At 41.8% G+C, this 27,160-nt stretch overlaps 2 protein-coding genes across 2 annotated transcripts in view; both read left to right on the top strand.

The window, feature by feature from the left end:
• The window catches only part of c23h20orf27 (chromosome 23 C20orf27 homolog), a 39,634-nt gene extending 30,372 nt beyond the window's left edge, over nt 1–9,262 (top strand). The window contains exon 7 of the transcript XR_005893148.1: nt 9,233–9,262. The gene's annotated coding sequence lies outside the window, so the exon portion shown is untranslated. The remainder of the gene's footprint in view (nt 1–9,232) is intronic.
• Nucleotides 875–21,789, top strand: vax2 (ventral anterior homeobox 2). Its single transcript, XM_041031199.1, has 3 exons — nt 875–1,109; nt 5,663–5,850; nt 21,292–21,789. The coding sequence occupies exons 1-3, from the start codon at nt 875–877 to the stop codon at nt 21,787–21,789; spliced, it is 921 nt and encodes a 306-aa protein (XP_040887133.1).
• The last annotated feature ends 5,371 nt before the right edge of the window (nt 21,790–27,160 follow it).

The raw sequence follows: 27,160 nt of genomic DNA, 5'->3' as shown, positions 1-27,160 counted from the left end.
GCCTCTGTAAAGTGTACCGTGTCACCACAAATATTATCCACACACCAACATCTCTCATCTGTTAGTGCAGGCAGGGTGTATCGGCCGCCCCTCTCTGCCGTGATGTTTCAGCTGCAAAGCAAATTATAAAAAAAAACTGACAAGAGTGCTCGAGACTTTATTTGTGAGCAAATGTGACCATTTCCCATTTCCTGACAGTCCCCTCCTGAAGGGTTTCAACACAGACATCTTTTCTTGTGCGCTCTCCAAAAAACAGAAGACCACCGACCCCCTTATGTGGCCATCTCACCACCAACAACATGCAATCAAGGATCCGCAGAGGCAGTCGATCTGACCGGGGGTGAAGTCACAGGCTGCTGCTTTGGACAAACCAGAAGAAACTTTCCTCCCTGGCGTGTGCACGGTCAACTGTGACCACTGCTGTGTGATTTTTTTTTTCTTTTTGCGCGCCGCCTCTCACTTTATTTCTACGTGGGTGAGCAGTGTGTGAGTGTGTTTGTGGCACCTCCCCGCTCCTCCATAGATCTAGTTGCCCCCTTGTACCTTGCAGGCTGTAGCATGCGTTTCTTCTGCACCTCCTGGCTACTATAGTTAGAGCAGGATCCCGAGGTTTCTCCCCCAGCCGATTCCCCATTGCCTTGGTTTGGACTTTGGACCGTGCGTCATGCCGCGACACCTGAAGCACACCCCGGTCTCGTTGCTGGACCGCGTGGTTCCTTTGTAACTGGATCTACTTTTTTGGAGGGTGAGGAGGGCATGCTCCCCTCGTCTCTGGAGAACACTTGCAAAGAGGAGAAGAAAGTAGAAATAGAAGGGTGAGCAGCAGCGACAGAAGGAGGGGGAGATAATCTCAGAGACTGTAACTTACTTGTAGATGTTTGATCAGGCAACGACTATGGGCGATGGGAACCACCGCTGTGGACCCAACCCGCTGTGTCCGGACCGGATGGAGACAAAGTGCCGCACCGAGATAGGGAGCCGGTCCCCGGTTCAGAGCTCCACCGACACCCCGGGGACATCAGCGTCGACACCGACGTCCTCCAGCGAAGACGGACACGACAAACTTTTGGGAGTGGACCCTGACTACTGTCGGAGGATATTAGTGAGGGGTAAGTAAACGAAAACAAAGCAAACACTGAATTTATTCTGTGCGTAAAACTAATTCTCAGGCAGGAAATCCATGGGAGTCTCCAGGAAATTGAGGGATATTTAAAATTCACAATGAGACAATGTCCAGCAACAACTGTACATGATCACAGGCTTCACTCCAGACACTGTTTACCTCTTATATATAGTATTGACAGTCACACGTGTTAAAACTGGGATAAATTCTTATGAACCTGAATGTATATTTCTTTGATGCCTTCTCCCTTTAAAAAATCTAAATATTTTATAAAATATCGTGGCCTTAAAGAAGGCAAATATTAGTCTATTTAATGTGTGTCCAAAACTTAGACTGAAGCTGCCAAACGTATGATTTTAATTTCTAAACAAACCCCTGGTGCAGGCTGGTTTACAACAAGCCTCTGTTGTGGTAACAATGGGCTACTTTTACTTCCGTGATACCTCAGTGATTTTGGCACCAGACTACACAAGTAAATAATAATAAAAATAATATATATATATATTGCAGTATAAAATTAAATGACTCAGAAAATTATTGTTGGCTCAACCAAACAATAATCAGTTGTGGACAGTCCTTTGTTTATGTGAAAATCTAAACAATTGATTGGTCAAATCAATAGTCAAAACAATTGGATTAAGCCATTTGTGAAATACTGATTCTTTGTCTACTTCTAATATATATTTTTCCCTCATATGTGTAATGAGAATTTCTTTGTAACACATCTGTGTGACTGTAGGTTTGAAATCAGACCTGAGAAAGTCCAGAAAACAAAGGAAAATAACCGTTCATGCTGATCAGGTGAAATTCACACACACCAGCTCTCCATCAACAATCACTGGGAAAGTGGCGTGTGTGTTAGTTTACACCTCAGTGGCTAACTGCCTTTGTGTGCCAACGCTATGTTAATGAACAGCAGAATAATATTTAATTCAATATTACACTGAGTGTCCACACCCTCCTGCAGGAGGCCAGCTCTCTCTGAATGACAGACCGAAAATTCAGATAAAATTTATGCAGTCAGCAAACACGCGCAATGTCAAAGAAAAATGATCTTTTGTCAATTTTTAATTATTTAAAAAATATATATGATTATATCCTCTTCTAAAGTCATATTGTACGTCTAAAGGGCCTAAAGCTGTTGTATTTAATTTATGTTTGCATGTTAAATTATAGAAAATTAAACTGCACATGTCTATATCTGTCTAGACCCACGGCTTATTTAACGTTATTTGCTTTTAGGATATTTTAATTATTATTTCAGCACGTAAACATAAAGGTTGATACAATTTCAGTGGGAGAAAAAAAATCTAGAAAATATTGTATAAGAAACGTTTTGAACTGTGTCACTGTGAAGTTCCCTGCATGTAGCCGGTGTTTTACCCAATGCTTTCCAAGAACGAAATGCCAGCAGCTTGCCTGGTTCACTTCCATTCAGAATTCCGCAAAGAAAAAAAGATCAAATTAAATCGCAACTGGCACTTTTGTGCTAGATTTTTTTGCGGTGGTGTGTAACTGTGTGCTGTGGACACAATCGATATGTCGGCCTATCAATTCTCGGTGAAAGGCGAATGCTGTGGATATTATGGTTGCTGGCTGGTTAGTTTTTATCTTTTTATTGAACGTTTGGTCGTACAGTGTCCTGTGCCAGAAACATCTCATTTAGTGACAGAACAGTGGCGTTAACGTAGATATGACCGATTTAAAGTAGTAAACAACACAGAGAACGTGAGAGGAGCAGAAACGCGAGAGAAACTGCGAGAGAGAGAAATTATAGACTAGGGTGCAAATTTAAAAAATAAATAAAAACCGACTGCTTCTACTGAGCATCGAGCAGCTCCTGTAGAAGTTGGGACTTGTAACTGTAGCAACTGCAGAGACAGCAGAACATTTTATTGTTCTGTATTTATTATTATTCCATATTTATATTCCTTGTTAGACGACTGAGCTCAAGTTTATTTGCTGTTTATCATTATTTATGGTCCTAGTCAGCACATAAAACTCCAGGTATCCTTTCTGATGTGAGGTCCGGCAGGCTGTTGTTCATATCCCCTTTAAAAGCTTGTGGATATTCAGTCCGGAGTTAGTTTTATTGAGCTGCAGCAGTCGCTGGTTTATGGTGACCGTCTGAGGGGGAAATGACCTTTAAAAGGACAGAGATGAGAGTCGGTTTGGGTTCAGATACTGTTCAGGTCGCACTGAGCGTTCTGAGAGCCTGCAGTGTCAGGATTTGTTTTTGACGCTGAGTCTGGATTCTCGGGTTTTCCGCAGAGAGGCCGGGGTCACCGAGAGGTCAGCAGGTCTGCACACAGCCGCTGGTTCCCCTCCTCTCTTTGCAAATGTTTCCGTCACAGTTTGAGCTTTTGTTTTGCTCTGGAGCTCAGAACATGTGCACATGTATACTGCTGTATGTCCATGTATTAAGAAGGCTTATAGTCTCTATGGTGCAGAACCTCACTCTCGCCTGGCGACACATTACGCGTAGTCACCATGCGTGCGTAAAGATGGAGATCTCTCAGGCATCTTTCATTATGTAGCTCACTCGTGTAGGCTAACTAAACACATACGAATATCACCCTGTCATTGAGATAACTGTGTGATACAGACCAGGGCGAGCAGGGAACACAACTGATGAGTTCACGTTTCATTTACGCTTTTAATTTTGTATTTTTACGCACTTATTCTCCTTGCAAAGCACCTGCTGTATTTTATTAACTGAAATATTTTACTTACCTTTTCATCACCATGCCTTCAAAATATGTCAAGTAGTAGTTGGAGATACATCGTTGCAGCTTTAAAAAAAAAAAAAAAAAAAGTCAGTTTTTAGTCAGTGCTTCTCGCTCTTGCAGTTAGCCGGTAGCCTTTCGAGAAAAACTCTGTGAATGTTTGGTTCAATCAGTATTGTTTCATGTTTAATTCAGGGCTCTTCATATTTTATTGGACTGCATATTTTATGAGTTCAAAACCCTGGACAAAGAGGAGGTGTTGTCTGGCCTTGGATGTGATAAATACGAACAAATATCCTTGGCTACTGTGCACTGAACAATAAGAAGGATTTTATTGAGGGGAGAAAATAATTCCGAAATCGAAATTTGTCCATATAGCAAAATTCAAGTCACAGCAACGCATCATGATTTATATTTATTTATTTATTTATTTACGTAGACAGGTTAGGCTTGTAGATCCAGGGCGAGTGTACTGACTGACTCTCTCCTCCGGGATTTCTCACTAATATTTTAATATATATTTTTTTCTGCTCCCAAAATGTTTGTTTATTTTTTAAAAATTTGTTCTGATTTTACAGACAGTCTTTGAAAACAACACCCGGGGAAAATATCGAAGCAGCCAGTTTTTTGACAGATCGAGTCAGACCGACAACCGATAGCCTGCCACAACTTAAATAAAAATAAAAATAAAAATAAAAATAAAAATGCACAACGACACTAATAAACCGAACTCCACGCACGCTTTACCTGGAAGAAAAAAAAACGAACAGGTATCCAACACACACCCACACACAGACACCACGCTGCTGTAGTTGTGAATAGATAATGGCGCACAGCCCTTTTTACTTGGAAACAGTGTTAGCTTTTGATTTGAGCTCCACATTCTCTAACTAGTTTGGAGTCAATTAAATCTGATGCAGAAAGAGAAACAGAGCGATGCCAACACCACTCACAGCAAAACACTTTCATAGGCCAGTCTTACAGTCCGTGCTCACAGTCCGCCAGGACACCAACGAGCAAGAGTAAACCGTTTACGCTTTTTTTTATATTATCCTCTATGACTAACGTGCAAGATAAGATACAATTCTTTGTTTTATTGACTTTAAATTAAAATCTGAGCCTCAGCTTCCTACCTCAGGAAAACAGGATGTTTCATGCCTAACCTAGCCTGTGGCTGTAATCACGTTACGCAGGCAGCTCAAGCGTAATTTATGTGTCTGAGCTTTGGCCACGACGCAAATCTTAACGCAAGTGATCCAGTTTTAATTTTCACGGTTTAAAGGCCACGAAGTCGGTTAGCTAAAAGACTCTGGTATTATTGTGAGCACCCTCACAGCCGTCAATATGTCCACAAGACGGAAAAGCGTTCGGCCGGATTTGTTTGCCGTTATTTTAAACACACTTGTGAACAATTGTGTAAATATATATTATAGGAAACGGGGCCTTTTTAACACACAGAGCACAGGCGTGTTATTAACGAGCCCTTATGTTAAAAATAACATGCGTGTAGTTTGTTTATCTCAAACACACACAGACGGGCATCCATCTCCCTTTTCTTTTCTAAAACCATTATCCTATCGCCCTGCTCATACATATTACATCAGTTTGGCACCGTGTAGGCCTAGATTCACTCCAGCCATATGCGTCTGAAGCGTATAGCCACTGAACAAGTGGTTCCATTTAGATTTTAGCTTGTATATATATTATTTTTAACTTGAGGCCTATAATAACAGCCTCGGACTGTTAGCAGCCAGAGGTTTTAGCCTTTGTTGCACTGACTCTTTGTCTTTGTTGTGTTTTTTATTCTGGACAGACGCCAAAGGCACCATCCGGGAGATCGTGCTGCCCAAAGGCCTGGACCTGGACCGGCCCAAGCGCACGCGGACCTCCTTCACGGCCGAACAGCTGTACCGGCTGGAGCTGGAGTTCCAGCGGTGCCAGTACGTGGTGGGCCGCGAGCGCACCGAGCTCGCGCGGCAGCTGAATCTCTCTGAAACACAGGTAAGACTGAGTCGGAGCTGTCTTCAGAAGGTTGCTCTGGCCGATATAACTCGGGGGATGTTGGAAAAACAAAAAACAAACAAACAAACAAAAAAAAACAAAAAAAAAAAAAACGGAAAAAACCAAACAACAACATATAAATAATCTAAGAATAAACAAAAAGATATATTTTTTAAAATATTTAAACAAATTAATTATTTCACCAAATGTAGTTGTTTGACTAGCCTGGTAGCCCACTCGTAGCTAGCTATAGGCCTAAGCACAGCCCACAGAATACTTTTTAGAAAATTTTCTAAGTAGCTTGTAGCCATAGTGGTAGTTCGATATTTTGTGGGCCAAAGCAAGCAGGTGTTTTCAATTAGCATCATCCATGTTTTTGAAGGATTTGGTTACAGGTGAGTTCATGGGCTTTAATTGGCTTCTCAGCCAATCAGAGAGGAGCCATAAGCCCGCATAGCTGCCCCGCCCAAAACCGTTTTCCACAGTGGGCCTCTCAGAATGGGACCATCCAGGGCCAGATACAGGATAACAAATGTAGGAATGTTTACAGTCCAACAGCACATGCAGTTTATTTTTAATTTGAATGTGTACTGCACAGAGGTAAAAAAATAGACACAAACAAAAAAGAATAGCTATAAATAAACACCAGGGGTTTCTGGGAATCCCTCAATGCAGGCCTAAAAAGAACTTAAAGCCTACTGGAACAACCAGGGCTAAAGTGTGGCCTTACTTTTACACAATTAGTCTGTGTATTTCTTTATGCTTGACTGACCGTGTAGCCTCGGCCCATTTTAAATTTAAAAAATTTGTTCTGCCCATGACATGAACACTGAATGAAAGTTGATTAAAAACACTCACAGGCTAATACATCAGCTCAAACATGAGCCAGGACACATTATGAGTCAACACCTTTGTGCAGCCTGAACCAGAATTCAACAGTATCAGTCTCTCAAATGCGTTATGGGACTGTTGGATTAACAGTGTGTTCATGTGTGTGTGAAGCTACTCAGTGTGTCACTCTTCTCTGTCTCTATACAGTTTTATTGGGTTGTAAATAGATTATTATTATTTTTATTTTTTTTTTTTTTTAAATAAAAAAACCGCCTGTTTCCTCTTTTCCAGCGCTGTAACTGTGTTTTGAAAATGTAAAGAGAGACGGTAAAGTTCCGGATCTGCATGTTGCTGCCTTGTTCACCGGCCTGTTGGTGCTTCCGGGCTCCTCTGTCTGAACACTGCGCACATTTCATGGCACTCATTCACGCGCTTCATTCAGATCTTCCTGCAGCGCCAGGAGCCCAACCCCTCTGTGTTTATCATGGGCGTCATCACTTACACACTGACTCCCGCAGCCACTATAGACTATGTAGGATGTTTTTGTTAAAGCAAACAATTTTCTGTCTCAGAGTCCTGCAGCAATAATGCACAAGACGTGAGGCTTTACATAAAAAAAATATATATTTGATTTAATTTTAGTTTTGAGGATTTTAACTATTTGAGAATTTTATCGAAAACTCCACAAACGGCATTTTAACGACGACTAACGTGGCCTAAAGCAAAAGGAAATGTAAATCTCCTCAACAAAACTGTACATTTATACTCTGACGAGATGAGGAGTTTAAACCTAAGGGGTAAATCGCCTAAGGGGCGTAAATCTTGCGAATTCACTTGTGACTTTATCATATTTTCCGCATTGTGAATCCTTCTGAAGGACGAATACTTTAAGCTTTTAAGTTTTATTTTGTTTCCGCCTGAAACCTGCAGATGTGTGGGGCAAAAAAAGTTTTAAAAATGTGTAAAAAGTTAGCAGTTATTGAAACCAACGAAAAAAAAAAATCATACAATAAAAGTGCCCAACTTAAACGTTTGCACATGTATTTCAGTTTTAACAGTGCGAATAAACACCGGGAGGCTGGTTTCTAGGCCTTTTGCAGACTTGTGTTCAAACACTTGTTGCAGGAAGTAAAAACACACATGCAGGAATTTAAGGACCATCACCGTGAAACCAACAGTATCATCTAACCACACACAAAAATGTACTCAAACATAAAGGTGATGGGATGGTGGTGGTGGTTTGTGTGTGTGTGTGTGTGTGTGTGTGTGTGTGTGTGTGTGTGTGTGTGTGTGTGTGTGTGTGTGTGTGTGTGTGTGTGTGTGTGTTTTGGGAGCACAGAGCAGCCACTGTGTCCCTCATTAGTGCTGACACTAGGGGTGTTAATGGGAGGGCCTCAGCTTCCTGCTGCTGCTGAGGAGACGCTGTACAGCAGAGGATTGGCTGAACGGAACCGTCTGCAAACTGCCTGACCTTCAAGTGAGAGCAGAATGTAAATAAGTCTCCTCAGTAATGGCGTGAAATATTAAGCCCATGGCACAGAAATTTCTTAATGCTGCGTTGTTATCGAAGCAGCTTTTAAGCGTGATCGAAAGGCTTTTAGTTGGCATTAGCGGCCTTTTCTTTCTTTCTCCTCGTCTCCTGTTCTTCTATTTGTGGCTTTTTGCATGTTTTAAAGCAAACGCGCCATTTAAAGCCAATCACGAAAAATTACAAAGGTAAAAGACGGAAGCTCTCAAACTTTTAGGTCCCTTCATAAGAGAGATGTTTAGCACTGTTTTCTGGTTTGCAGGTGGTTTACAGTGTTTATTGATGTTTTTGTTTCGCTACTCATAGTTTTTTTTTTTTTTTAATTTGATTTTGATGTTCATCTTAAAGACAGTTAGGTTTAAAAGCAGCTTCATTATAACAGCGAACGTTTATAGGCCTCTATCTAGTTTTTAAAAGAGTTTTTGTTCATAATATTTCCATAAATACCTCCTCCAGTGGGCCTTTAACTCTTGTTTTCCAGGTTTCCCTGTTTCAAAAGCAGCGAGGTGGTTTCAATTATGAGCTGAAAAAGTTTTACCATCCAGTTCGTCGAATTTGAATTTTGCAAAAGAGGCATTACGCTTCATTTCAAAGCTCTAAAGGGTCAGTAACTCAGAAGAAACTTCGAGTTACGATTCATATTTGAGTTTTTTGGTCTGTTTTCGATGTTTTTCTTTACAATTCCGTTGTGTATCACTGTTCCAAACTCTTTCACATGGATCACACTGCGCGGATTCTTTCTCTTTAAATTTTACACATTTGCTTTAAGAAACATTTATATAAGTTTATGGCAACTGAAGCATTCTAAAGCAGCAGACTTTAAAAAAAAACCTTATATAAACGTGACAGGCCTATTTATCTATTACTGAAACACAAATACTAATTACAGTAATATGGGAGGTTGGATCGTTAAGTGTTTTTTAACAATGTTTGGGGATTTGGTCATTGACCCATGGTGTAACTCCAATTAGTTTGGTCAGGTATTCAAACGGATCACGCAATGAGGCAGCAGACATTGGAAACACACACACACACACACACACACACACACACACACACACACACACACACACACACACACACACAAAGACTTTATGAAAATTCATGTAAACTTTAAAGAAATAATGTTGATTTTATTTATTTGAAAATAAATTGAGCAAAAAAAAAAAAAAAAAAAAATTAATGGAAATGTTTATCAACTATTAGATGAATATTTCGCCGAAGTATCTCGCCAAGACACGCCGAATTTGGACCAAACATAAAACTCAAATAAATTGTGGCTTGACTTAGATTCCTTATTTTTTCTGTTTTTGTCCTCCCAAACCTGTAAACCCGCAACTTTCCACCGCACAAGAGTTCAAATTCAACAGCAATGTCATCGATTTGCTGGATCACGCGAAAATATTTCCAAGTAACGTGAAGAAAGCTGCCATTTTTTTAAATAACGCTTCAAATCCAGTTTAATTCTGACTGAGATGAGTCTTAGAAATGCTGATTTTTCTTTGATAATCCAACCCCATTCAGACATTCGAGCCCACAGATGGATAAAACGCGTCTGTAGAAACTCATCTCTGTGTTTTAGTAGCCGCAGCATCGTGAGAGGAAAGTCGGTAACTCTTCATCCATTCAGTAATCACTCTGCTGTAACGCGTTACCGAGTAATCTGTTACCAGCTCAGAGCTCTCCCTTCATCCCGGCAGGTGGCTCCCCGCTACAGGGTAACACAGCAGGAGGGGGTGTTGTGTACGCGCGCGCGCGCGCACTCACGCACACAGACGCACACAGAAACCGTGAACTAGATCATGAAACCCCCACATTTCAGTTTCCTATATGATCAGTTTGCTCACGCATCATAGGTGGATACTGGTGGATGTTCGTGGAGGCTTCAGCTCTTATTGTGAAGGTATGTTGTGGTGGTGTGGGGATTTGTGCATGTGAGGGAGGATCATTTGCTGCTGAATGGAAAGTTTTTATTTCTACAGCTGTTTCATGTCTACAAAAGTGGAGGTCTACTGTAAATGACCACAGAGGAAACTACAAAAGCTGTTTTGTGCGTTTTTTTCTATGTAGTTCTGTGTAAAGAGGAGTTTAAAACAACAAAAATACAGAAAACTTTTTTAAATCTCAGACTTCTTTTAGGTTTTGTAGGATTCCTTAGTTACCAAACTGTTTTGGAGGTTGTTTCTCATGCTCTTTTTTTTACCTCACATCAGACTAAAAATGTGCAGAGCATCAAGCATCTTTCTGTGACTGCTTTTTTTTTTTTTTTTTTTTTGCAAGAAAAAGACCAAAACTCAACTCATTCTTCAACATGTCCTACTTGTTCCAGTTGGTTTGGCATTGAGGCTTCAGGAGATTTCAGGACACCATGCTGTGTGGTCACTTTAAGCTCTTCCTCAGTCCTCCTCAGTTCAGTGCAGCTGACGTATATGCTGCCATTGTATCAGTCTATTGTTGTTTGCAGCCCTTCCATGGAGAAGCTATGGATTTAATGGTCTCTGTGTTGCGTTAAACTGCTTTAATCCTGCAGGAAATGGGAGGGAGCTCAGTGATGGAATCATGTTTAATCTTTAATGTAAAGCTGGCTGAACAATGCACAGAGGTGGGCAAATGTTTGCGTCTGTTTTTCTCTTTTTGTCACAGTAGTTTCTGGACCCAGTGAAACAGCGATTTTGATTTGACATATTTGTCTTTTTAGAGTGGATGTCTGGGCAGGATTTAATTTATGAAGGGACTGTTCAAACGTGTTTTGTGATGCGTCAAATACTTTGACCTTCAAAAATCTTCAACAATGATTAAATCCAACCAAGACAGGTGCTGTGTTTTTAGATGAGGAAATAAGTTTTTGTGTTAAAACCCTGAAAACACAACCAATTTTGAAAACTGTGGTTGGATAATACGTGGAGGTGGGTTTATATTGGCTTATTTTCTAAATGTGTATATATGATACTGGTAAACAGTGAAGTAACTATTATTTATTCTTTGCAAGAAGTTAAAAGAATTTGAGAATCTAGACATGTAAATGTGAGAGCAGAAATGACATTAGTTTTTGGGACATGAGACATTATGTTGTGGAAGATTTGTTTGAAACTTAATTTTGAAAAAATCAAATTATTTGTTAATATGTCTAAATAATTATAATTTTCTCTGGTTGCAATTATGCAAAACAGTTGAGGCCACACACACACACACACACACACACACACACACACACACACACACACACACACACACACACACACACACACACAGACACACAAAGTGCATCAGTCTGCATGTACAGTAGGTGTGTGTGTTTGTACCTGCAGTTGTGGTCTCACTGACTCACTTGCATATTCACAGTTTTATTATCCATACCCTTATGCGGCACAGTTGGAGCTGAACTCCTGCGGGGGAGACCTTCAAAATGTCTGACAGGTTCTAAAAGTTTACCTGTTTTGATGCCAGCAAACACCTGCACCATCTGATTTTCTTTTCTGTTTTTGTTCACTGGCCTGTCAGGTCAGGATGGATGAGGAGAAGTTCAGCAGCTACACTTTTGTCACAGTTTGTCTTTCAAGGTGTTGCTCTCACCTGAAGCTACATGACAAACCAGTCAATGTTAAAGGTGTGTGTGTGTGTGCAACATGAGCTCAGGGTCAAATCCATGCATTTGTGTTAGTTTTAGTCTGAAATCAACTTCTGATTCAGCTGTTAAGAACTGATAAACGCACGTACTTGGTGTGATTTGAGACCATCACCCACCTTAATGTGAAACAACCAACTTCTGACAGGTCTTCAAGTCACCCGAGATCAGTGTCACAGTCCCTCTCACGTTCTGCCTGCTGTCTTTTCTATCAGTCGGACTATTTCTTGATAGCAAACGGCCTCGGGCTCGGTTAAGTGAAAGCTGTGAAAACTTTCAGATGATGCTTCTCGTTGCTGTCTTGTATTTTTTTGCCTGTGGCTTTTCTGTAACACAGGGAGGTTGGAGGTCCAGGTCCTGCTCACACCTTTGGTTTTAACATGTTGTGTAAAGCATCGTTGAGTATCTTGTGCTTGATGAATAAAATGCATTATGATTAATCTTATGAGCACTTTGGTAGGGTGAAGAATCCAGAAACAGGCTCTCTAAAAACTAGGTGACCCTTATGTGACCTCTTATGAAACTGGGTAAATCTAAATTCCCTGTTAAGAAGTTACGTCTGCTTGTGTAACTGGTTTTGAAATACATCTGCGAATATTTGTGTAATATCATATGAGGACAGGGCGGTTGTTTGGACATTGTTGTAGAGATAAATTGAAACTGCATTACAGGCTCGATCTGGTCCACTGACATGACCAAAAGTCATAAAAACTATAGGGAAAATCCCCCAAATACACCTCTGTGTCCCTCTGCAGACTGAGGAGACAAGATGACAAGTTGTGTTTATGTGCGGGTCCTCATACAGTGAATGTCCTTGTTGTGTGTATTGTTCTCCATGATGGCCCAGACAGACTGTGTCTGGCCACTTGTCTGGGGTGTAGAGGACCCGGCCATGACGTATAGCTGTGCAGATGTAGCAGAGAGGCGGCTGCACAGTACGCGAATTGTCCAAACACTGAATAGAGAAAGAGATAGGAAGGGAGACAGACACACACCCGCACACTCTGCTTTCAGTGAAAATGTTTGTTTCGTGTTGTAAAGAAACAAACTCTTTCCTCATCACTGTGTGGTGACCTAAAGCGAGAGCATCATCTTCAGAAGAGGAACTTTTGTCCACCTCGATGATGGTCAGGAAGAAACCGTGAGGCTCTGATTATCTAATCAGTTGATTAGATAATCAAAAGAACATAATAGCAATTAAGTCTTGGTTGTCTTTGTCCTTAATCACTCTCTCAGATTGAATTGACTTGTTTCATCAGCTTCTGGCAGAGTGAAGTGTGTATGAATGTGTGTGTGAAGCCAAGGATGGTGTAATTTTCCAAACATATGGAGGAGCATGTGATCCTTCAACTGATGTGAAAACAGGAAAATCAGCAAAATTGGATTCAAGAGGTTTTCACTTTTCTTCTCCAGCTCTCTCACACACAAATACGCACACACTCGAGCACTCAGTGCCTCAAGTCTGACCCCAAGTTGCCAGAACAATCAGCGTGGTCAAATGTTGTCCATGCAGCCGCTTTGTGTCATTCGCCAGGCAAATGTGTAATGCAATTACACCGGTGGATTACCTGCGTCGGAGCTTACAAACACCTGTCATTGGAAAGAGGAATGCTGAATCCCCACCATGTGTTCACACGACGGCACATGCCAAAAAACACCGACACATTTATGAGAAAATAATCGATTTTATTTATGCAGCCCCAGATTCAGTGGTAGTAGAACGCTGTTTAACGCTTTTTAGACTGTCTTTAAGTCACAGGCATTGTATATGCCCCCCCCCCCCCCCCCCAAACTGAAGTATGTTTAGAATCTTTAGTATCTTTTGAGCTGTCTTCTAAAATGGACAGGCATTTGGCGTTTTGCTTTTGGCAGCTATGACAACAAAATCAAATATGATTCCAAAAAAAATGGGGAAAAACGCGTCTTTGTTGATTTAGCCAGAGTTTTGGGCATCATGAGTCTCTGTGGTAAACACCCCACACTAGATGTTTTTTGCTGAAGGTGATTCGAGTGACTGCGGGGTGACATGCAAGAAAAGTCATGGACCATATTCAAACCCCTGCTGATTTTTTTTTTGGGGGGGGGGGCGAATCAGTGCAGCTTATCTCAGCATTATAGTGTGTGAAGGGAGGAGGTAAAGGCTGTTATCTAAACCTGGAGGGGTTCACCCGGCTATGGGGAGAGAGGGAATGGATGGAGGACAGGAGAGAGAGGGGGAGAGGGAGGGGCAGAGGGAGGGAGGGAGGGAGGGAGAAAGAGGTGGGCCTCATAACAGTCCCAAGTGCTTTTGTGCTAAGGAGGATTAGGCAGCCATATCTACCAGCGATTCTATAAGATGGAGTTAACCCCTGGCTGAACCTGGCTGGACATGTGCTGCAGCAATGGAGGACCAGATCGGGTTTATTCAGGCAGGGATAGGTGGGGGTGGGGGGGCGGGGTTTGAGGTTTAGGGGTGAGGTGAAATGTGATGGTGGAAATTATGATTTTGGCTTTAGGTTTAAGGTGTGTACTTTAAGAATATATGAGAGGATGTGAGGCAGGTGGAGGAGAGGAGGAGGAGAAGAAGAGGAGGAGGAAGATGAGGGTCAGTTTGGAGATGCACTGAGTTCAGCAGGAAGGGAGGAGGTGCTGTGGGGACAGCTCCTATCAATACATAGTGGAGCATAGTGGAGTCAGGGTGATGTTATACTTGACAAGCAGCTGACATGAGCATGAGGAGGGCCGTGTCAGCGTGTCAGCCCCGTGTTTGATGTACAGGGTTGGAACCGTAAAGCTGAAGTCAGCATGGATCTGAAGTCAGTACCTTCACTATGTTTCTGAGTGAGAGGGCTAATTGCTAGAGGGAGCGATGGTACCAGTGTATGATTCCCTTTTTAAGATGTACCATGATGATGATACAAGACGTTATTTTTATTTGAATATTTTTACTCATGCAAAAATAAAATTTCTGGGAGGGTAACACTATTTTTATAGAGTCATTGATCTATTAAAGCGTCTTACTAAAGTTTCTTTATAAAAGGCAATAATTTTAATTGCATGTAATTGGTTCTGGTGTCATTATTAAAACCTGGAACAGTTTTGATAAAAGGCTGATATGTTGATCCATCACACACAGTTGAGTAAGTTATTCCTCCAGCTTGTTTTCTTTTGGTTTCTTTAATGATGGCAGCCACTGGTCCGTCGCACACAGTACAGCTGAGTACACTCTGTCTGCCATTGGTTCCCTTCATTACATATAGTTGAGCATCCACTGGTCCGTTACATACAGTTTAATGGTCGCTGGTCTGCCTGGTACAATATCCATGGAAAATAGTTTTCATTATGTGCTGCGGCTCATCACATGCCTGGGATCAGGAGGTCTGAACAGGGTCACAGTGGGATCACTGAGCTGCTGGAGGGGTCATGGAAAGTGTGAAAGACACTAACCAAGTGTCCTTCTTAAAGACCTTACTGTCACAATCCTGCATTTCACTTTGCATTATGGGCATTATACAGCCAGACAGGAGAGTGTGTTTCATCACTCAGATGTTTATGTTAATGCTTTCCATGGTTGTAGCTCAGATCAGTTCAGCTTTACTGCATCACAGAGAAGCAGGGAAATAGAGTGGTTTAAAAACAGTGTGATAAGGAAACAACTGGGACAAACAAAAGAGACGCAATTATAAAAAAAAAAACATCTAAACAAACAATTTCTTTACTCCGATTTTTTCTTTTCTCCTGTTTCACGTCTTTCACTTGATCGAGTGTCGTGTTGGGACACTGCAGAGCTTAGCTGATTTATTGATCACACATATGGATGCCCAGTTGATCTGTACACTGGGTCTTGATCTGGCTTAACCTTTCTACCTCTAGCCCAGTTTTCCTGCCGCTCTGTTTGCAGCTGTCTGGATTCACAGCGCAGGTCTCGGATTGGCTGACCTCTGCCCGACTGGACTGTGTATTCATGCATGCCAGCCTGATCATCTCTCCCTGACCTTGAATTTACCCCGCCCTGCCTACGTTTACCCCCCCACCCCCCCCCGCCCGCCCCCCATCATTTCATTTTTATCCCCTACCTTGTGTTTCGTTTTATTTCACAGAACGGCACAGATATGTTTAAAGTACTGACTGTTTTTAGAGATGCAGAATTAAAAAGGGGGGAAAGAGAGAAGACAGTTGATCATACATAAGAAATTCCAGTATATATTTAAGGAACCATTTCCATGTAATATTTAACTAAATCATCGGCTTTTTGTCTCTAAACAAGAGAACGAAACCAGCAATGAATGGATCCTGTTGGGAAGTTAGTTCCTGTATCCAAAGCCTGATACATCTTACTCTTCTGTATCACAGAGCTCAGTCGTTGCCAGAAAACCAGAAAAAATGAGTTGCTTTTGCAGAGTGACATGTTCCTCTGTTACAGTGAACAGGGGCACTGTAGGTTATTCTGCGTCATACACTGTCCCACTGTGATGAATATCGACTAGTCCACCAAACGTGGGTTCATCCACAGCTAAAAAATCCGCCCCAGCAAAAGCACTATTTACTCCTGTTTGCAGGGGGTGGCATGGGGTAACCCCCCCGAAATATAACTGCCCTCCACTTGTGCCCGTACCCGAACACTACTGGGCTAACGCCATTGGATCAGAGTGCTGCCAACTACTTCCTGTAAAAATTGTTTGTATTAAAAATAAAACAAGTTAAATCAATAATTCATGCCAAGGTGATGTTCTGTATTTAGTAGAACAAACTTGTGTTGTGTTGTTGTGATGCAAAACAGTTATTCAATACCAAACAATTTTCAGACTCTTGTTCGGTGCCCACTTTTCATGCAATACCACGTGTGTTAGGGAACAGGACGCTGCACAAGAGTCGGAAAATCGTGTCCAACATTTTCAATGCTGCATTTATTTCTCCCCCCCGGTTTACTTTAAATAATTGACCTCTGATCTAAAAAAACACCATAACATGGACATTAATCGACAGTAGAGTCGAACTTCCTGTTTCCCTGTTTTGCTTATCACTTTCCTCATCCCTCCCTCCACCAGTGTTGGTGCTGCCGTCTTCACCTGAACCCTAAACTCCTCACCTGAGCTCTAACCATTCCATGTCCTTGCCCCAGCAGGCCGGAGTGAAGCATAGCGAGGCAGAGAGGGCGAGGCCGGGGCAAATGCAGGTCATGCCAGATCTAGATCTCCCTTGGTAATCTCTGCCCCAGCTCTGAACCCTGGATCCCATTAAAAAGGATTTACATCCAATAGTGTAGATGTACCAAAGGCAGCTTTGCTTTCTTCTCCTCTCATCATTTTCCCCCCTCTAATAAAATCCCTGTAAAACACCAGCGAGGCCCCCCCCCCTCCCTTTTTTTCCCTCCCGAGCAATCGATAGGAGGACTGTGATGTGAACAGAAGACTGAGCCACACCCACTGCCTGGGGATAAAGGAAACGGATTGGTTTGGAGTTTCATCTGTAGTGAAAGCCTTTTATGGGATGTGGGTGTTTGGCAGGCGTTGGCGCATGAGTAAAATACAGGGAAAGGTCTTAGTGAGGCCGTGTGTGAGCTAACAAGGAAGAAATATACACTGAGAGGAGGGAGAGGCAGCGACACAGATCATCTCCGCTGGCTGTCCCACCCTCCTGTCACCTCTCCGTCCCTCCCTCCATCTCCCCTCTTATCTCCATCTCTGCTATCCCTCCCTCTGTTCCTCTTTTGGGTCTTTGCAGTAAGACTTGCTGGCGTCAGTATTCCTCTCTGAGCTGTGGGATCCTCCCCGATCCCATTATTTGTGTCATGGTCAGTAGCTGAAACTATGATCTCACTTGACCTAGCTGCCTGTTGAGCCTGCCTTTACAGTGCAGTGATACCGTAGTTAACACCATTCGGTCCAATTACTTCCACACAATCAGCACCTACGTTTGGGTCATAACCTATGCCACCCAGACTCAGGTGTTTTACAAGACAAAAGCAAACTGATGCTGCACGAAGGTGACGGTGTGAACACGCTATGGGACACGCAAAAGGCGGTGGACGGGTGTGTAGCACTTCTGACTTTCATGCAGGAGCCTGGAGATTGTGTCTCGTCACAGACCTGAAATAAAATTTTAGAAATAAGATTTCGCCTAACAAAACCCTGACAGTTTATTGGCTATTACTAACAGCTATGCACAAATATTTTAAACCTTGGTACTGAATGTGGGAAAAAAAAAACCTTTTCCAGAATTGTTCGATGTTCTCGTCTTGTCGAGAGGAGAACTCGTTTTATAAACAGTCCTCATCTGAGAAAATAAAGAAGAGTTAAAAATACTTAAACTTTACAAAGACTCACTTTTTGTCTGAGTCTCATTCCACCGGCAGAAACTTCATTAGCGCCGGTGAGATCATCATAACCAAGAAAAGTTTCACAGTCTCCCAGTTCGGTGTCAGCGCGATATAAATGGGCATTGCCAGACTTGTAGATGCGATTGGCTGGTTGGGTCTGGGCGTGTTGTCAGGAATGGTTAAAATTAGGGCATTTCTTAAATTGACCAGCCCATTGAGAAGTGTCCCCTTTTGTTCTGGGGAAAGCCGGTTGTTTTATCCCAGTTCTCTCCCAAATTACTTTGTCCATCTTTGCGCAGCAGGTCACCAACGTAACTGACCCTCATTTTGGAAATGAAACATGCTTAGTTTGCGGTTTTATAGTTTAGCCACTTGACTTGTGCTGTTTCTTGTGGCTGGAGAAGAGAATAGTTTAGCTTTTTTTTTCACAAATGAGGGTATAAAGAAAGAGAAATGTCCACAGCTGGACTTGAACTCAGGACACAGAGTTTCAGCGGTCAACAATTTAAACCATTGGGTCACCAGGATGCCCGCTGGGAAAGGTTCTGTCTCTTAAATTCAGATTAAATTCAGCAACGATGTTTGAAAGTTGTGAGTGTTGGGCCAGTGTGCAGTGAGAGAATCAGATGTAACTACAGGACCCAAGATTAAGCTCGAAAACAGACATTTTGCTGCATGAAGAAGATAAAAGAATTTATTTCAGAAAGTCTCTTCCCTGTAAGTCTCTGCTTTGTTGTGTCTAACCCTGACTTTAACTTGAGAGAAGGCTGAGATGAAACTACAACTAAATTACGATGTGTTTGACGACTCTTTGAAGTTGTCGAGACAAAAACTTCTACTTTTCATGAAACTGAAACCTTAAAATCTTTCTGACGTCAAACCAAAACTGTTGTCCATCATCAACACAGTGACAAGGATCTTGACACCTAAAGGTCCATGGACAGAGAGCAGTGGTCTTACTGATAAATGGAGTCATGTGAGAGGTTCTCTCTCAGCAAATGTGTGTGTGTGTGTGTGTATGTGCGTGTGTGCATGTGTGACTTTCACGTGTTCACCACGCATGTGACCTCTCTGTGAATGTGTGTGTGTTCACGTAGTCCTGCTGTGTTTGCGTTGTACCTTCGTCCAGTCCTTACAGTCTTTTTTGATTTGTGTGATTTACATGTGTCGTCTTGCTGTTGTGCAACCAACAAGTGATTATGAAACTTTTTAATTAAATTAAGCCACAGACCCTTTACAGGCTTGTGCATTTCTGCTGTTACAGGAGTTTACTTTTAAAGTCGTCGGCTGCCAATCCCCACTTATCAGGGATTAGATTACTGGATTTCTACGAAAAACCGCGATGAGGCCGATGCAAAGTCTGTTGTGCGTGTAAATAACTTTCAATGCACTGCAAACTCACACTGCGTGGATGTGAGGACGACCGGAAAAAGCAGAGGAACCTGGCGATCCTGCTGAGTGTAACAGTCTCACTTGTACACCTGATTTCCACTGAAGGCCGATCAACAAGAATGTTCATCAGTTTCTTATTATTCCTCTAAGTTATTTTTCGAAGCAAAAATGCCAAACATCCTCGTGTCCCAGCCGCTCACGTGAGGATTTGCTGCTCTTCTCTGCTTTGTATCATTATAAACTGAACATGTTTGGGCTGTAGGAAATTGTGATGGTTATTTTTCACGATTCTCTGACGTGTTTTGTCCAAATAATTCATAGATTAATTGAGAAAATAATTGGTAGATTAATCAATATCCTTATATCTGTACTTATATCTGTTATGAATTACTCTGACTAAACTGAGATTGCATGGAATTTTTTAAATTTTGATCACTGAAATTTAACTGTGTCTCAGAACAAGATACGAGAAATTTTTGACTTGCCCCTCTTCACGCCACACTGAGAGGTACACAGAAAAATGGAGCCTGCTGTATCTCGGTCAGGATCATATACATTTTTCATGTGTGTGATTCCAGTCAGAGGTGGCTCTCTCCGTGCAGCGATCTCCTGTGACCCCACTGTGCCCTCCAATCGGCATCCTGCCCAGCCCCAACTTTTCCACACGCTATACATTAAAGCTACGCAGAGCCCCATCAATTAAACATGGCAGACAAGGACAGGCAGAGTTCACCGAGCTTTTCTCAATCTGCTGCGGGTGGCGTGATGGCTCGGGTGGTGAAACTCTAAAGTTTGCTGCCGTGAGAGATGACGACGGTTCAGATGCTGATGGCCATCATGAGTTTTTCCTTTTAGTTTTTACGTTTTCACTTTCTTTTTGCTCTACAGGCAGCGAAATCTGTGCAGTCAACTTGTTTTGTGTCGCTTTGTCTAAGAAAATATTTAAACCTCTGCATACATGAGGGAGGATCCCGGTTATCCTTCTGTGTTTCTTGCGTGTAACTGAGCTGATTTTCCCACTCTGCTGTGTAGCTCTAATATCACTGCCCTCTCCCACATGTGCATTTCTAGCCTGTTAGAGCTGTGAGAGAAGAGTGTGTGGGACCAACCATGATCAAATGTGCAGAGGAAAACAACAGAGTTGATCCAATGGCTGGTAGCAGGGGATTACAGCATCTCCTCTTGTTCTGCACGGATTTATGCGTGTATAACTGGTTTACCGCTAAGGTGTTGCGTGCTCTCACTGCTCGCAACCGTCGGCGCGCAAAACATGCTACATAGATGTGCATCAAGCAGAGGTCACAAAGAAGTCAGTCACACGTGTGTTCAGCCTGTGGAAACCTTCAGCTTTTGAGCATGTGAAGGGGAAGTTTGTCAGGATATGAATTACTGATTGCGAGGGAGGCTTATGTAAATGCGTGTTTGAACATCAGTGATCTGCTCAAGTTACAGGGTTGAAAAGAAGAGAGCAGTGTTGAGAGCTCATGGGTCATGACACAGTTTTAACAGAGGAAACTTTGTGGTACTTTGTGAGCACAGAACAACTTCAAAATGTACAAAACGAAATATATAAATCAGAATTTTGTTGTTTTTATAAGATGAAATACATGAAAAACTCTGATTTCTTCTCGCTTTGAGGCAGTGTCCTGGGATGATGATGGTTTCTTGCCCTTTTATTTCAGATTGTACTGATTTTACCGCTGACAAAGTGTGTGTTTGGAGCACACATGATAATGTGAATCTTTCTTCCTGGTTGTGTTGTTGCAGGTCAAGGTCTGGTTCCAAAACCGCCGGACCAAACAGAAGAAGGACACAACCAAAGATTCAGACAAACGCTCTTCCACCACGTCTGAGTCTTTGGCCACCTGCAACATCCTGCGCCTCTTGGAGCAGGGCCGCCTCCTGGCGGGCCCTGCCCCACCTCCCAACTCTCTCTTAGGGCCTCCGCCTCACCCAGCAAATGGCTCCCTGCTGAGTAGCCCGGGCGGAGGCTCCTCCACTTCTCCTGGAATCAGCAACAGCACTCCTCCCAGCTCCCTACCAGGGGGGACTTTCGGGTTGTCGCTGCCGTCACTGGGCGGCACCCCGCCCTCACCGCGGCTGGGCGTCCCACCACCGCACTCCCTCTGCTTCTCCATGCCGCTGCTGGGGGGTGCTCATCATGAACTGACATCCACATATGGCTGTGGCTCCTCAGCTTTTGAGCCGTACATGCGACTGGACAGGAAAGAGGCAGATTTGGGTGGAAAGAAGACCGTTTCTTAAGTAATGTGTCCCTCTCTGAGGACGCCTGGGGACTCGGGCTTGTATTTCTAAGAGCTTTTCTCCTCAGTGTCTCGCTGTGCCGCCTGTTTGACTCTTGTGCGACTGCAGACAGGGGAAAGAAATCGCTCTGGATCATGAGAAATGTGAAGAAGGAAGAGACCAGGTTGCTTTCCTTGCGGCACCATTTTGTGCCACAGCACTGTTTAGCACACTGACACAAAATGGTGAAAAGGAGGTGATGTGACGAAGACTCCCACATAAAAAATAGAAGAAAAAAAACTTGTGAATTTTTGCAAAAATGCCGTGTGTGTATGTTGCGTGAACTCTGACAGACAGATGTTTTTATCACCACTCTCTTCGCAGTGGTTTTAAGTGACTCTTAATTTTTTTGTCCAGTGAGTTTGTATGTGTGCTTTTTCTCTCTAAACAGGCCTTCATTTACTGTTCAGGAAAAAAAAAAAACTTGATATGGATAGCTCGGACTGAATCAGTGTCTGAATGAGAAGAGTGGTATTTCAGAGAGAGCAGTTTGTACACATTTCTATTGAAGTGGCCATGTTTGATTTTAGTTGATGTGCTATCACAATATGGAAGAAACACTGAAAAAAAAAAAAAAGAATCGTAGCATTTTAATATCAGTCTGTTTGGTGTCCAGCCGTAGTTTTTGTAAATTCTTTATTTGGTTGTGTTTGTTTATGAAATAATATGTGGTAGGATCTGGACAAATGATGCAAAATCACATATCTGGATCCAATAGTTTAATATAAAAGAACATGAGGAGACAGAAGAACAGTTGTGTGAGAAAAAGCTGGTCAGACTCTGCCAAAGCATTTATGGATTAAGCGTGGGAGGTGCAACATTTGTGTCGACCAATCAGTGAAGCAAGTCAAGGTCAGGCTGAGAGAAATGACCTTTGAACCCAGATTAATCTTTTGATTCACAGATGTCACGGTTTCTCTTTGAGTAATCATCTGAAAGACGTTCTCTGACTCAGAAAAGGCGTTTTCAGACACACAAGTTAAGTATCTGGCCGAATTTTTGGACAGTGTTGTGTTTACCACATTTGTGTAGGCAGGAAATAACTTGTGATTGGCACTCGAGTTGCAACAATTAGTCGATTAATCGATTAGTTGATTGGTCAATTGACAGAAAAGTATTTTTATAATCGGCTAATCGTTTCATATTCCGAACATTCTCTGGCTCCATCATGCTGTTTTTCTTTGTCATACATGACAGTAAATTGCTTATCTTAATGGTCGTCATGGTTTGCAACAACAGCAGTCAAACATATATGTTTTCAGGCCACATCCATAATTAACATAAAGCTCTTTGTCTTTTACACAGGAAACTTTTACCGTATGCACATGCTTAGGATGCAGTAAGCTGCAGCATCACATGAACTTTTGAGTCAATCTCTTTATGGCCGTTTTATTTTTCTTTAAATTGCTATTTTATGTTTGCTCCATGTTTTCCCGTTAGTCTTGGCTCATCCTTGGCTCATCTTTAACAAAAACATTCCTCTGCTTGCCCCTCGTTGAAAGCACTTTATGTTTGTAGGTTTCTTTACATTCTCTGGTATCTCCCCCTTTCTTTCTGCTTTTGAATCCGTTTCCTTGACTGCTGATCCTCAATGAAAACTCCACGATTTGGAACATCCTTGGTAGTGACAGAAAAATTCTCAGTTATTTTCAAATAAACAGCTTCATTTTAAATTGATTAATTTGAACCTAAATCGACCTCAGGATCTGATTCAAGAAACGGATTTATATGCAGGACAGGAAGTATTTTTCTTTCCCCCCATATGATGCCATATGTACACGTTTCCTTGTTGTCCAAAGAAAAGCAGAACTAACCTGCAAGAGCCTGCAATTTGCCCTCAATTTGTTCGTGTCAGATGACTTATCGCCCCTCTTTCAATAACCTCTATGTGTCATCTCTTCGCTGCGTCTCATTTTCCAATGTGTCCATTCATTTCTCGGTTTCGTCTCATTGTGAGGTTTAATATGTTTTTCCTGATCCCTTTCTCTCATGTTCGCTGAAGGTGACTTGACATCTACTAAGGAAAAAAAACAAAACAAAAAAACAGACACTCCCATGACATCAATTTAAAACGGGGCTTACCAGGCAGAGGCCAGGCTAACATCTAAAACAGCCCAACATGTTTCCAGCTGCAGGTACATTTCTTGTGAAGGTTCTGACCTCAGCCTATGAAAACTCCCAGTCTGTCAGCTCACCGGACCTTTTTGCGCCCGTGTAGCGCCGGCTGGTAGCTGGTGATTTGTTGTTGTTGTGTTCAGACCCCAGCAGTGCTGTAAAAAACCCCTGTTATCTACTCGCGGCTCTTTGCAGCGCTGCACCTGAGCTGTTGTTGAACACTGTATTATTTTCTATAAGCACCATCCATAATTCACACGCTGTGACATCAAATATTGAGCAGAGAGATGGAGCTGAGAGGTCAGGATGCTTGCTTCTCATGTAAGGCCTTTGTACACTTTCACAAACCCTCTTTTTTTTCCTTTACTCACAACAGGGTCGTTTCATTTCTTGCTAAAGCTTTCCTGCTGTGCTGTAAGCAAAACAGTCTTTTCCCCTTTTTTTGCTGGAATATTTGAATTTTTTGTTTCAGTTTTAGTGTTGATTTCATACTTGCTGCACAAGAGAGTGGATAAATGAGCTCTTAATGAACAAAAACAGCCGGAATTAATCTCATTTCCAGTTATTTCTCAGTCAGTGTGACATGAAAGGAGGATCAGATATTAAAGAAAAGTTTTTGTGGTTCAGTGGTTACAAAAAAAAAAAAAAACAGCAAAAAAAAAGAAAAAAGAAAAAAATCTTATCACACTCTTTCTTTCTTTCCCTCAAAATTCAGCACTGACTCCATATTCTGTCACTGTACGGTGGTGTTTTGTAATGTAAATCTACAGTTACTGTATTGTACGCTCAGTCGTGAGGAGGCTACTGTAAAAGCAGCTACGAGACGAACGATTCAGCCTGAGGGAGACGGTCGAAGGAGCGAGATGCCCCTTCTCTTCCAGGCGACAGAAAGAAACTTTGTAAAGCCTTGCATCAGTTGAACAAAAGCCTTCTGTTTTTATTTTTTGGTTCTACACTTTTTTCTGCTTTCTTCAGCTTCTTCTCATCCCGGCTGAGTGGAAGTGTTGCTTTTGTTGTGTGCAATCTGTGACATCTTGCACTTGTTTAGGTTATACCACCGTCTCAGAAACATTAAGGGTCTTCTTATGGCTCTCACCACTGCATCATGATTTTATTGATGGATAAAGTCCTTTGAGATTGTGTGAAATGTTCCTTTATTTACTGATTCTGCTAGGTTCACTTTTTCTTTATGCACAGCCAAGGTCCTGCATAGGCCATAACTTCTTTTCTTTGAGCAGTAAAAGTTACTTAATGTCAAGCTAATGGCACCAGCTACTACTTAGGATGAACAAACTCTATGTACATAGATATAAATTTATATATAAATATATATAAATGGGTCTTTGCACAAGTTATCTCCATGTCTGCTCCATGTGATTTTAACAGGAAAAACAAAATGCGAAGGAAAGTTCAGAAAAAAAAAAAAGACTTTATATATGCTTTACAATTCTTTGTCTCATTAACATTTTGCACTTATTTAAAGAGGCTTACTTCTGTTTCTGGGCTGACAGAGCTGTTTTCACGCTCGGCCAAGATATTGTACAATATGTATATGTATTTTTATTCATATGCATATAAATATATGTCTATGTAATTTGCCTCCTGTGTTCTGTTTCCCTCGTTCACTCACCAGCCTCAAGGCCAAGAAAACTAAAATCCGAGACTCATTTGACGACAGTTTTCAAACTTAATCAAGGAAAAAGGTAAGCTTCTAAAGATCTTCTAAAGATGCTTTTAGAGAACTATTCAGTGAAAACATGAGCTTCTCTTTGTGTCCGACTGACATCTGCATCTCTGAGCTATTTCCATTCACACTTGAATTTTGGGCTTGTTCACGGCTTTATTAAAAACCTTGGCTTCTTTGTCCTCTCCACCGGTGTGGCATAAACATCAAGGCAGTGGACATGTCACCTTTTCAGGTCTTTCTGTGGAGACATTGCCTTTAAATTTTTTGCACTTTGAATTTTGTTTTAGTTTGGGTGGTGGTGCACAAAGGCTGAATTCACGTGCCCTTGGGACACTGACTGGATGAAAATATGAGAATATACTTAGCAAAATGAGGAATGACTCATGACTTTTCATGGCAAAAATAAGAATTTTATTAGAAAGACAAATTAGAAAGAACAGCAGGTTGTCATGAAGGACTGCTGGTAAAACTACAAGTTTAATTTACTGAATGAACAGAGCAGAGTCTGTTGTAATTGACATCTGCAGGGCCAGTAAAAGCCCTTTTCAGGTGCAAAGCAGAATCCCCCACCCCGTATGGTTTCTATCCCCCCTCAGAACAAAACTGAATTATGCAAGATGCAAATGCAGGAAACTGTCCTAATAGCACGAACAAAAATTAAGGTCAGGTACTAATTTGGGGCCTAAATGTCCCTTTAGGGTGTTTGTTTTTACTTATTTTCACTAAATTTGAGGAACTAAAAAAACAATTAAAAAGCAAGCCTGTAATTTGAGAAGCAATTTTTGCACAGGACAAGACAACAATCATCATTATGTTGTTTGTAATTTATTGTGTGACTACGATGGTTGAACAGGTGATAGGAAAAGAGCAGAGCGACCAAGCAAAGGAGAGACACCTGCCTCCAAAACAGACAAGCTGTTCTCCCGATTTAATTCTCCTGATTTGACCTAATAAAGGTACATACAAATTGTTTCTGTTGCTGACAGTCAGTGTTTTTTATTCTTGATTACTTTTGTTTTGCATTCAGTTTTTATGACAGTCTAGAAAGAGTGGTGGTTGTATAGCATGCAACAAAAAAGGCCACTGGACATCTCAGTGTGTTTAAGATGCAAAGTCGTCTGCTGCATGGTGCTGTTGTTGAAAATGCATACCTGCTTGTGTTTGCTTGTGAATGCATGCTGTACAAAAGTTATAGCAGTTGGGAGGCTTGTGTTTGAGCAGTCAGCCTCCTTCAGGGCACTGAGGTAGGTTCCTGAAAATGAAATTCAGGCAAAATTCCTGAGTTCCCAAAAAGATTCCGGGAGGTGTAGTAAAATTTTGGCGCTGAAATTTTTATTTTTGATTTATTTCACAATGCCACTTTTTTCTGTTTATTATATCATATCTTGTCATTATGTGTCAAATAATTAAACAAGAAACAGAACAGAGCCAGTTATGTGAGTGGCTCTTCCAGTAAGTTCAATATCTAAATAATAAACAATGTGTTGTGTCTCTGTAGGCCTGCACGATGCAGCAGCAAGTAGCCCTGTC

This window comes from Toxotes jaculatrix, chromosome 23, assembly GCF_017976425.1.
Source record: "Toxotes jaculatrix isolate fToxJac2 chromosome 23, fToxJac2.pri, whole genome shotgun sequence".
Classification (NCBI taxonomy): Eukaryota; Metazoa; Chordata; class Actinopteri; family Toxotidae; genus Toxotes; species Toxotes jaculatrix.
This window is presented reverse-complemented; position numbering and strand designations above follow the sequence as displayed.

Bases quoted from the DNA above. Each gene is read 5' to 3' on its own strand.
- vax2 (XM_041031199.1), top strand. From the start codon at position 875: ATGTTTGATCAGGCAACGACTATGGGCGATGGGAACCACCGCTGTGGA. The intron at 1,110-5,662 runs GTAAGTAAACGA...TATTCTGGACAG, and splicing joins TCGGAGGATATTAGTGAGGG to ACGCCAAAGGCACCATCCGG. The intron at 5,851-21,291 runs GTAAGACTGAGT...GTGTTGTTGCAG, and splicing joins TGAATCTCTCTGAAACACAG to GTCAAGGTCTGGTTCCAAAA.